The 12,918-nt window shown below is 38.5% G+C and overlaps 1 protein-coding gene across 1 annotated transcript; it reads right to left on the bottom strand.

Moving 5' to 3' along the window:
- On the bottom strand, positions 11,121-12,638 carry LOC109230034. The gene is made up of 2 exons (XM_019395571.1): positions 12,433-12,638; positions 11,121-11,496 (listed from the first exon to the last, which is right to left on the bottom strand). Exons 1-2 carry the CDS (start codon positions 12,636-12,638, stop codon positions 11,121-11,123), a joined length of 582 nt encoding a protein of 193 aa, XP_019251116.1.

Here is a 12,918-nt window from a genome sequence, read left to right as displayed (position 1 = left end):
GCGGGTGCCTGGTCATCTCCGGTAGCACGTGTCCTCACCATCAGTGAGAAAATAAAAGACAGAAGTTCAAAATTTCGAAGTGAATAATCTCGCACGACAAGGAATCAAATGAAGTGGAGTTTTGCTAACAGTTCCATAGCCTCCCAAAGATAAGTACAGGCATCTCCGTACCGATCCGCGAGACTCTAATAAATCGACATGTGACTCATGACTCCTATGAACCTAGAGCTCTGATACTAACTTGTCAGGACCCTAGTTCTCCCTCCATGAACCTGTCGTGACGGCACCTAGTCTCTACGACTAGGTAAGCCTAACATTTGCAGATAAAGGAAACAAAACATGAAAACAAACAACTGAAAGTAAATTTTAGACAAGGAAAATACAATGCTGCTCAGCATATACAATAGTCACTCTCGAACTGAACATGAACGCTCCCAAAACTCGGAATTCATGAGTCACAAGCTACAAAAGTAAATAAGGCTCCTAAACTCCAGAAACTATCAACGAAGACAAATACAAGCAAAGTCTTTAACTTCAAGAAGAGTAGATAGGGACTCCTAGGTCTGCGAACGCGACAGATATACCTCGAAGTCTCTACAGCCATCCCGCCTCACTGGAAATGTGGCTGGAAAGAGGTACATGGATCTGTACACGAAAAACATGTGCAGGAAAGGGCATGAGTACACCACAACGGCACCCAATAAGTGCCAAGCCTAACCTCGGTCGAGTAGTGACGAGATCAGGTCAGGGCCCTACTGTTATAATATATAATAAAATAGTACAGTATGAAATATCGCAGTAAAGATAAATACTAACATTAAGCAAGAATGAAATCACAGAAAACAACAACTCAGTACACAGAGATAGCAATAGGGGATCTCCCGGGATACCGTCCCGTAGTCCAAAATGTAAATGTGCAGGGGATCTCCCGGGATATCGTCCCGTAGTCCTAAACATAAATGTGCAAGGGGATCTCCCAGAATACCATTCCGTAGTCCCAAAGTAAATTTCCAGTATAGAGGGGTCTCCCGGGATACCGTCCCGTAGTCCAAACATAAACGTGTAGGGGGATCTCCTGAAATACCGTTCTATAGTCCCAAGTAAAAATGCAACTCAATCAACATAAACAACAGTTTCAGCAAAGGATTCCACAGTTTAGACTAAGTTCATATCAATAAGACAGTTAATTTCCACTAAACATTTTGCACAGAGTTCAGATGGGCAGTTAAGGTAGTTAAGGCACGTAGGCATGCTTTCCTAAGCTAAAAAGGATAGTTACATATACTAGTGTTACTCAATTAAAGGGAAAACAGACATTTGCTTAATAAAAATGGGGTTTTTTTCCAACAATAGACCATGTATGCACTCGTCACCTCACGTACATGGTGCTCATATATCAAACAGTACATGGTGCTCATATACCAAATCCTAACAATAGACCATGTACGCACTCGTCACCTCACGTACATGGTGCTCATATACCAAATCCTAAGGAGAGTTTCCCCACACAAGGTTAGGCAAGCCACTTACCTCGAACCAAGCTCAAATCAATCCAAAATCATGCTCTTGCCATGAGTATCCAACTCTGAGTGGCCCAAATCAAATCAAATCAATTACATAACGTAAATATAGCTACAATCAACTAATTTAGCTAATGAAACCAAAGCTAAGGTGAAAAATAGAAAAACACCCAAAAATCCTCCCCGGGCCCATTTCTCGAAATCGGGTAAAAGTCACAAACTATGAACACCCATTCACTCACGAGTTCACTCGTACCAAAATTATCCAAATCCGATGTCAAAATCCCACTCAAATCTCAGATTTCGGTTGGGGAACTTTTTCCCCATTTTCCCAACTTTCTCAGTCAAATTCCTTTATTAAATGAAGAAAACAACAATAGATTAATGGAATATAACCAAAATCGAGTAAGGAATCGCTACCCCAAAGCTCTCTCTGAAAATCCCTCTAAGAATCGGCATTTTTCGAGCTCCCAAGTCCAAAAGTGGTGAAATGATATCCTTGATTTTCTCTCTTTTCTGCCCAGCTAAGCCGCACCTGCGGTCCATTGACCGCTTCAGCGGCTAGAGCTCCGCACCTGCGAAAATTCATTAACTCTCTAGAGCCCGCACCTGTGCACCTATATCCGCATCTGCGCTAACCAGTCCGCTTCTGCGGAACCTCACTTCTTCCCCAAATCCGCTTCTGCGATCACTCCTACGCAGATGCGGTTTTGCTTCTTCGGCTCTTGCGTCGCACCTACGACCACTGAACCTCATGCCTAAAATTGCACCCGCGACCCCATCCTCGCTTTTGCTGGGCCGCACCTACGGACTTCCCACCGCAGGTACAAAAATACTAGAACCAGCAAAACTTCAGATTATGCTCAAGTCCAAATTTTCATCCGTTAGGCACCCGAAACTCACTCTAGACCTCCGGGACCTCAACCAAACATACCAACCAATCCTAAAACACCATAAGAACTTAAGCCCTCAAATCACATCAAATAACGTTAAAAACACAATTCATCCTCCACTCCCAACCTAATGAACTTGAAACTTCAAAATTCTACAACCGATGCAGAAACCAACCATACCACGTCCGATTGACCCCAGATTTTGCACACAAGTCATATTCAACACTACCGACCTATTCTAACTTTCGAAATCAGATTCCAACCCGAATATAAAAAATTTCACTACCGGTCTGAAACTCCAAAAATTCAACTTTCGCCATTTCAAGCCTAAATGAGCTACGAGCCTCCAAAACACAAACCGAACATGCCCCTAAGCCCGAAATTACCCAATGGAGCTAACGAAACCGACGAAACTCCATTCTAGATTTTTCTTCACACTGTCCCTAAACACTCCGAAACTCAAAACGAGTTATCCCGGCATGTCACAATAGCAGAAAAAGATAACGGGAATGCAGTTAATAGGGGATCGGGGAATTAATTCTCAAAACGACCGGCCGGGTTGTTACATTTTTCAACCAAATAGCAACATAGTTCCTCTTTTTGAACGTCGTAACTCCCTTAAAAATACACATCCAAAAATAACTTCTGCTGGTGTATTACAACGAACTAATAATGCTCCTCCTACTACAAATGGTAGTAGGAGAGGAACTAACAGTGCTGCTGTAACAGCCATGTTCTGCACTAATGGCTTGACTTCAAATGCTGAGAAAACTTTGTTTCCGAAAGGCACTCCTAATAAACCAACAAATTTATTGAAGAAGCCTAAGAAAATCCTAATAAAACAAACTGAAGATAGATTCCAACATTAAAACAGTTATAGTAACATATTGTACTATTAGAATTGTATTCCTAGAACACACTTTTATTAGCTAGCATTTTTACAGTCTAATAATGCAAAATACCATGCCTCACCATAAACTATTAAAATCCTACAAAGTTTTCATGCTACGATTAACTAAAAGCAAAAAGAGACCTATACTACTTCTTGTGCTTCTTTCCATGAGTCTTTTGTTTTTGCTACTGGAGCCTCATATTCACTTGATTCGCCATGCAACTACTTGTTCCTCCCATAGTGCCACAATAGTATAGCAAACTAGCTCGAAAACCATCCACGTCAAAATTGACAACAGGGATTGGAAGACCTTCAATAATGTACTTAGCAAAGCACGCAACATATACTCCACAATATCTGAAATAAAACAAACGAATAGAATATAAAATCGATTAGGAGTGAAAAATGTTAATATGAATGAGGAAAACAAAGTAAAAAAAAAAGTAAGTATTCTTACGAATTTCGCTGTGTTGACAGATTTGTAATCAGTTCAATCTCAAATGGATCAGTCAAGTCCTTTCCCATGTGCAGACCATTTTGTACTACAACGTCACTTCTTTGGTTATAAAATTCAATGCTAACTAGAAACATGGGGATCAACACAGTATATGCCTCTGCCAATAGTTTTTTTGTGGTTTCGACTACGTAGCGAGTCATATACATAAAAACATCTCTTATGGAATGATACACACCCCAATATCCAATGCCACTTTTCTGTCAAATTAATTGGAAAGAGGACATGATCAACCCGGTGCCATGGAGTGTTGCAATGCATCCTAAATCCTTTCACGTACTCCATGATATCGTCTTATCTATCAATTGTTTCCCACCTTTTACAAATTCTGTGTAAACCCTTTGAATGATATTATTAAAAGGAGTATCTGTAGTTGTGACTTTGGTTGGCATATTAATTCTATATTTCGCCTTCTTCCTAAGATAGTAGAATATAATATTCAAGTGCTGCAAAAAAGAGAGGAAGAAAACATGACTAACACTAACAATATGCATGAACTAAAACAACAACAAAAATAAAATAGAGTACACATACCAAACTAGAAAGCGACCTGCCAGAATAGTTTAATGTATGGAAAAACGTCTTATCACCAATCTGTTCAACTTCAAAGTCAAAACAAGGGTCTAACTTTTGATCATCAGGTAAATACACTTTCCTATTTCGCATAAAAGAAGATATAGATAAGAAATATATCAACAAAAATTAAGAAAACATGAAAACAGAAGTACATGGAAACGAATATGCACTTTCCCAATTGCATGTTTGCTTCAACAAAGTTTCAGAAGTAGTCGTAAGCTTATAATCAACATCTACTGAAATGTAATTTACAAATGAAAATCTTCCCTTGATAACCTTTGAGGATCCCCAACTGCACTAACACCAGATTGCCAGTCATTCCTATACGACGACTGTTTTACATCTGAAGGGTGCCTTCTCCGTGTGAAAACTGCAGGAGTTATTTCAACATCTGTTTGTTTCTGGACAACAGTTCTTGATACCGAGTAATCAGGTTTAGACTTATTTATATCATGAGTTGTCAGTTCATTTCCAGATTGATTTACATTAGGTCTCCCTCCTTGTGTATTGGCAACAATTAGATCAAGTTGAGAATCAATATATTCAAAATCAGAATCCAAGTCAAGATCACCCTCGAGTCGACATGGAGATTAAATTAGAAAATGCTAGTGAATCAACAAATATACAAAGTTAAGAAATTTTTAAAAAAAGAATGAAAAGTTATATATATAAGACACTACCAGAAGGCAAATTCACATTACTACCACCAATATCCACCTTACCAGCACCATCAACCCGAGATGCCAAACACATACAAGCATTATGAGCATCCCTATTTAAATAAAAGAAGTTATCAAAAATCTCTCATTTACATACTAACTTCAGAATTAGTAACATCAACAATCGTACTCTGTGGAGCAGTATTAGACTCAATAACAGCATCTGGTCGTGTCTGTGCAGGGATTCCTGATGGCAACGGAGCAGGTCCATACTTTTTAACATCATGAGATGTGTGCTTATATTTTGCTTGTTGTGTAATGGCAGTGATTTAATCAATTGCAGATGCAGACAATTCAAAGTTAGAATCCAAGTCAAGATCATGCTCATTTACGAAGGGGGCTGAAAAAAGTTAAAAAAGGTTAGTGAACGCACAAATACATAATGTTAAATAAATAAATAAAAGAATAAAAAAAATTACATATACAACATTTTATCAGAACGCAAATCATCATTAACTGCACCATGCCTTGCTGTGACGTTCTTCACATTGACACCACTGGCACCACCCTCTCGACCAACCTCACCAAAACCAGACACTAAACATATAAAAGTATAATCAAGAGTACTATTTTCAAAAAAATAACAACAAATAAAATAAAACTAAATCTGTGATTTACATACTAGAAGGTGTTTTGAGCGTGCTATCTCCAACAACTACAGGATCATTCCCACCGTCGTCCCTTTCAAACTGGTCATAATCATTATGCATCTCACCAAAGTAAGGATCATTATCCTGTTGTTTATTTTGAAAATGAGAAAATAATAATTTTATTAAAATTATTATTATGTATATTACAAGAATACTATGTGCACTAAAAGTAAAGAATGGAATAGTATCCTATAAGTATATATTGCATCTTTGAACAATATGCTATAGCATTATATCATATAAAATATCAATACCGCTGAATTTCCCTCTAGTTTCATTGACTGCCTACCAATAGCTGCAAGCACCTCCTCAAACTTGATCTCTACAAAAAGCTTCAAACCTTGTAACTCCTTCATTACCTCAACATTGGTAGGTTTGGAATCACCTCCAGTACTTTGATGCATACTTTGTGTCTTTGGCAATTGAGTGCCAAAAACCTGAAAGCTCTTAGGCTGACTGTCAGTGCAATCAACTTCAATTTCAAAGTTTAGACCACGCACATCAAATAGTTACTTCTCAGTATCAGTTGGGGTGATGTTCTTTAGCCGCAATTATTAAGCACACTAGTTAGAAATAGTAATGATAATAAAACATGGAAAGATTATAGATCCTATTACCATATGATACCAATATGGTATACATGTTACCAACAGAGTATATCATTGATCTGGGATATTGCTACAACTACTGTACCAAAATATTAAAAGATGCAATAAAAGTAAAAGTATAAGTAGTAGAAAAGATCCTTATTACTATATGATACCAATATGGTATACATGTATATCAACAAAGTATATCATTGATATGGGATATTGCTACAACTACCCATTTCTAAACTACTATATCAAAACATTAAGAGGGGTAATAGAAATATGAGAAAATTACGTGCTCGCGTTGCAAGCTAAACATTCGCAAAGCAACTCGCTCATTCTCTATTTGATCCATGACTACCCAATTCAGAATTCATGGAAGTTTGTTTCCAATATGATCAGCAAAGTGACCATCCAAACTTGCGCAGCATTCATACAACCAAATCTGTACTGCCAACGGGAAGCTACCAAGTCTATAAAAAGAAGGCTTATCTTGAAATTTGTTGGAACGCGAGTCGATTGTAGCGTTATAAACATCTATACCCCAGGGGTAATTATTAAAATCACCGCACTTAAACAAGTCAATGTAAGACCGTGAAATAACCTTTTTTTTAACAGAGAAAGTAAGAAGCTGTTCAGAAAAGGCGTAACGGATTTCTGTCACGACCCCAAATACCGGTCGTGAAGGCGCCTATCACATTACTAGGCAAGCCGATTGAACAATTAACCACATCCCTTTTTCTTAAGCATTAAATCATTTTTTACGCAGGTTTAAATGCCATATTTCTATAATAAGCGTGTAAAACAAAAGATAAATATGCGGAAGTCAATAAAACATGAACTACATAGCCCCACAAATCTGGTGTCACGAGTCTAGAGCCTCTTATACAAGTCTGAACTCTACATCAATAGTCTAGGAAATGCGGAAAAGATAACAAGATAGAAGGGAGAAATTAGGGTTGCGGATGCCATGCATCTACCTCGAAATCCCCGGCAAATGCTGAATAACTGAAAAGCTCTCACTCGGCCGCTCAGGCACCTGGATCTGCACACAAGGTGCAGGGAGTAACGTGAGTACGCCAACTCAGTAAGTAACTAAAGTAAATAAGTACTGAAAGCAGTGACGAGTAGTTCAAAAAACATATAACTGAGAAATCACAGGATAACAGATCAACTTTACAGTTAAAAACCAGTTTCGTCAAAGAATAAGCTTTTCCAGTTTAAACATTTGAAACAGATACTTAACAATAATTTCCATAGAGGCTTATCTTAAAAAGGGGAGTGAAATCAGTGAAAACATCATAACTGGGCCCCTCGGGCAAGGAATCACTCGAAATATGGCCTCTCGGGCAGCCTCTCAGTCACTCGTGACTCAACCCTCGTCACTCAGTCTCACAATATCTCATAATAATAGAAATCATAATAACCGCTGCGGCGTGCAGCCCGACTCATATACATATAGTCGACTACGCTCACTGGGGGTGTACAGACTCCGGAGGGGCTCCTACAGCCCAAGCGTCATATCGCTGCGGCGCGCAGCCCGATCCAATACTATATATACTAATATACTATATACACTGTGCNCGCGCAGCCCGATCCAATACATATATATATGTATATATATATATATATATGTATATATATATATATATATATATATATATATTGCTGCGGCGTGCAGCCCGATCCATATAAGTATCGCCGCGGCATGCAGCCCGATCCGTATCCCACATATATATAAATGTCCTCACACTTAGTTCCTCGACCTCTCTCAGTCATTAACCTCACAGCCTCTCGGGCACAATCGTGGAAATTGGGGAACTCAGCCCAAATAGTTCTCTCTTTTAAAAGTGACAAGAATAAACCAGTTTTATGCGTTTAACAGGTAAAACGTGACTGAGGATATGTTTTTAGCAAGTAAAGTGAGGAAAAACAGTCAAAATGCCCCTAAGGGTTTCTGCAGGTCGGCACAAAGCCCCAAACATGGCATACAGCCCATAACACAGTATAGATATTCAAAATACGGGAAAATATAATATTTCCAAACCAAACACACGACTTAATAGTTTCTACGGGACGGACCAAGTCGCAATCCCTACCGGTACACGCCCACACGCTCGTCACCTAGCATGTGCGTCATCGTGTTTATCATAACAAGTAAAATACCGGGGTTTTCTACCCTCAGTTCCACATTTACAATGGTTACTTACCTCAAATCGGTGAAAATACTACTCTACGACGCCTTTTCCCCTCGAATCGGCCTCCACTCGCGTCGAATCTATCCAAAATCACAAGGATGACGTCAAAGTATGCTAAGGGGACGAAGCCCAAGCGAAAACAATCAAAATAATACCAGAATTCCGGGCCCTGGGCCCACTTCTCGAAATTCAAATTTTTTTACATCAATAGATTCCTTATCCCCCCCCACGAGTTCATACATATCAAAAGTGTTCAAATCCGACCCCAAATGGTCCTTCAAATCCCAATTCAAAAGTCCAATTTCTCAAGCCCTAGTTCTTCAATTTTTGGCTTAGCTTTCATGATTTTCTAGGTGGAATTCACATAATAATAGAGTTTTTAGACCAAGAATCTTACCTCCCAACGATTTCCCTTAACTCCCTCTTCAATCTCCTTCAAAAATCTCCAAAAACGAGCAGCTATGGTTGAAAATAGACCCACCTTCGCGAAAGACTTCTTTTAAATTCTTCTGACTAGTTACTTTCGCATCTGTGGTACAGTAGCCGCTTTTGCGGTACCGCATATGCGGTTATTCTTCCGCTTCTGCGGACTCCACTTATCCTGCCAAGCATCGCATCTGCGGCTACATTTCCGCATCTGCGGCAGCGCAGATGCGGTTACCCTTACCGCTTCTGCGGTCACTGCTCGCCTGGCCTCCTTTCCGCTTCTGCGACAGCTCTCCCGCACGTGCGGCGCCGCACTTGCGGTCCCCAAACCGCAGGTGCGAAAACACCACCAGCAGCAAAACTTCAGCAGCTTCTAAACTTCAAAAATGGCCCGATTGACCACCCGAAACTCACCCGAGGCCCCCGGGACCTCAACCAAAGGCATCAACATATCCAAAAGCCTTATTCAAACTTGTTCCAACCATCGAAACACTTCAAACAATATTAATTCAACCAAAACACATCGGATTCAAGCCTAACTTCCTAAAATCTTCCGAAATACGCTTTTGATCAAAAACCCAACCAAACCACGTCCGAATGACTTGAAATTTTTCACACACATCCCAAATCACATAATGAAGCTACTGCAACTCTCAGAATTCCATTCCGACTCCTACATAATCTCACCTACCAACCGGAAATCGCCAAAATCTCAACTTTGCCAATTCAAGCCTAAATCTACTCCGGACCTCCAAAACCTATTCCGATCACACTCCTAAGTCATAAATCACCTCCCGAAGCTAACCGAACCATCGAAACTCACATCCGAGCACTCTAACACATAAGTCAACATCCGGTTGACTTTTCCAACTTAAGCCTTCCTAAAAGAGACTAAGTGTCTCAAACTTCACCAAAACCAATCCGACCAACCTGATACCTCAAAATACGGATAAACAAGGCATAAAGAAGCAGAAATGGAGGAAACGGAGCGGTAACTCATGAGACGACCGGTCGGGTCGTCACACTTTCTGGCCACTTAAACTTGTACCACTTTGTAAAACCGATACATGAACTTATATTTTTCTTATTTGAACACTTCAACTTGACGAAATGAATACTAATAAGCGCTTTCTGTTGAATGTGTTCGCCAGTCGCTCTGACATGAATGCCATGTCACATGTTTGGTCTTTATTATATGACATTTGGATTTGTGGGTCCTATATTTTAAAAAAAATTAATCTTTAAAATTTTTAATTTCTTTTTCTTTCTCTTTTTCTCTACCATACACAGCTAATAGTTCGCCAACAACTCCAAACCTTAGCCATTTTCAACCACCATCATCTTCTTCCCCCTATATGAAAGCTTCATATTCAAATCATAATCACCTACCACCGAATCACACCTTCCCCCCTTCACCCACCATTTTTCAGTAAAATCTATTATTGTTCCACCAACCTAAATCATCCAAAAAGCTAACAAACATTTATTTTAAAGTGTTTCACTAAATGCCACAGGTATCAAAGCACCCTAATTTTTTTTCAATTCATCTATCAGCTGCAATCTACTAACTAGGTGTACTATAGAAGAAAGAAAAGAAATGGAAAAGAAAGAAAAAGAGAAAAGGGGACTGATGGCAACGAATAATGAATGGAGGCACTGGTAAAGAGGAATTGAGGGAGGTTGGAACGAGAAAGGTGGGTGGTGACTAGTAAATAAAAGAAAAGATTATTGAATGGGGAAGACAAAAGGAAAAAGAAACGGGAAAGGGGAGGAAAAGTAGGATAGAAAATAAACAAAAATTACAGGATGGGGATGGGAGTTCCCTTGGGAAGATGAGAGAGGTGGGAGGGGAGGGAAAAGAGAAGGGGAGAGAGAAAGAACTTTTTTTCTTTCTTATTTATATTTTATTCTATTTCTATTATTTTTAATAAAAATAAAACTATTCACGCACCTTGGCAGCATGATTTGCACACAATTTAGCCATGTCAGCTATGCCACTTCCACATAGGCTTGGTCAATGGTCAAATGTGTTTATTAATATTCACTCCGTCAAGTTGAAGTGTTCAAATGGGAAAAATATAAGTTCATGTATCAACTTTACAAACTGATACAAGTTTAAGTGGCCACAAGGCCATTTGGCCTTCAGAAAATAAAAAGAACTGCTATCTTTAATGCATCATCATCTATTTCCCATTTCTTCTTCGTAAAATAGTCTACTAGTTGGGCCAATATCACAGATGCAGTCCCAAAATATTTTGAAATTAACTTATTCTCTTCTACGCTCTCTATACTTGTATCACCCTTACATTTCAGCCCAGTAACGAGTGCAAATTCACCCAAACCAAAGTGCAACCTAGAATCACTCACTACAAACCGCATCTCATTTTTCACCTCATGATGTACTTCTCTAATAAGCAAATGGTGCATAACTCGAATCTGCACAATAACTGGTGGCAGATCCAAAAAATATCCAAAGCATGTTTTCTTAAACATCGAAGTTGCGTCTTTGATAAATTCTCTTTCAACAGACGAATAACATGGCAGTTGGTATCCCAATCAACCTTTGGTTTATAATATATATCCATAGGCACAAGGAAATCCCAACACTGCAAAACATGTTCATATAAATAATTTCATAAATAGAATTCGCTTAAAAATGCAACTAAAACATAAAAATATTACAACTACCATACGACACCGACACGACATATAACTATACCAACATGATATACAGTTTTACTGGCTAATTCCCGACAACTATAAATGACTATACTACTATTACATAACAGATAGACATAAAGAGAAAAAGCAAAAAGGTATGCAACTGTAAAGTATTTTCAAGGTATTGTACGATACTACTACCATTAAAGGAAAAAAAATAGCCAAGATAGCCAAAAAAGGATCCAAAAGCATATGATACCAATATAGTATATAGCTATACTAACAGGATATATAGTTATATGGGGTTGTTCTAACAGCTGCCTATAACTATAAAAATTATTACATAACACACATATACTATGTCTATAGGCATAAAGGAATCTCAACAATGCAAAACATGATCATATAAATTATTTCAAAAATAAAATTCACTTAAAAATAACATAACTGACTATAACTATAATATAATACAAAAGCATACCAGGAATTCAAAAGATAACAATGTACTATACATTCAAAAGCACAGATCCTAATTTCAAGAAAATTACGTTCTTGGATGCGACACCAATTTTTTTCTACTTTAACTGAGAATTATCGCTACAATCAACATCTAGTGGTTGAGTCTCTATTTCAGGCACGGAATCACGTTGGCTTCCCCCTAACTTAGAATCCTCAATAACTTTACCTTTTCCTTTATCATTCACAGCAATATCTGCTATGACTGGTTCGGTATTTGTGTCGGGTAATGACTGGTAGGGAGTTCCATCGACTGACGAAGCATCAATATTGTTACCTTTTTTCACCCTCTAATTCTACATTTTCAATTGTGTTTTCAACACGACTACTGCTAGGGTTAGGACTAAACACATACGGAGAATTAGAAAATAATGAAAAACTAGGACTGGACATGACTGAGGCAACAGATTCAGCAGCTACTTGGGTTGAAGAATGATGTTGTCCATGGTGCCACCATATACGCGCACAATGCTTCCCACCCATAGTGAAAACAACAATCCATAGACATTGATTCACAAAAGTACAAAGAAAAATACAAAAATTCTATGAGTTTGAAAACCTAATTTCACTAAAATGTACTTTCACAAGCAAAAATTTCACCCAGAAATTATTATTAGATGAAGAGATAGAACGGAATCTGAAGAAAAAATTTAAAACTCGAATCTGGGTGAAATATGGGTTCTCATGGTTTGGCTATGGAGATTCGGAAACTGTCCGTAGCGTTAAAGGACGAAGACAAAATAAATGAGGCATTAAAATGGTA

This window comes from Nicotiana attenuata, chromosome 7 (assembly GCF_001879085.1).
Source record: "Nicotiana attenuata strain UT chromosome 7, NIATTr2, whole genome shotgun sequence".
Lineage (NCBI taxonomy): Eukaryota > Viridiplantae > Streptophyta > Magnoliopsida > Solanales > Solanaceae > Nicotiana > Nicotiana attenuata.
This window is presented reverse-complemented; position numbering and strand designations above follow the sequence as displayed.

What these genes read in the sequence shown, in the direction of transcription:
- LOC109230034 (XM_019395571.1), bottom strand. Translation starts at nt 12,638, where the DNA reads ATGGGTGGGAAGCATTGTGCGCGTATATGGTGGCACCATGGACAACAT. An exon ending in GAATTAGAGGGTGAAAAAAG is followed by an intron (nt 11,497 to 12,432) that starts GTAACAATATTG and finishes GTCTGTTGAAAG; the next exon opens with AGAATTTATCAAAGACGCAA.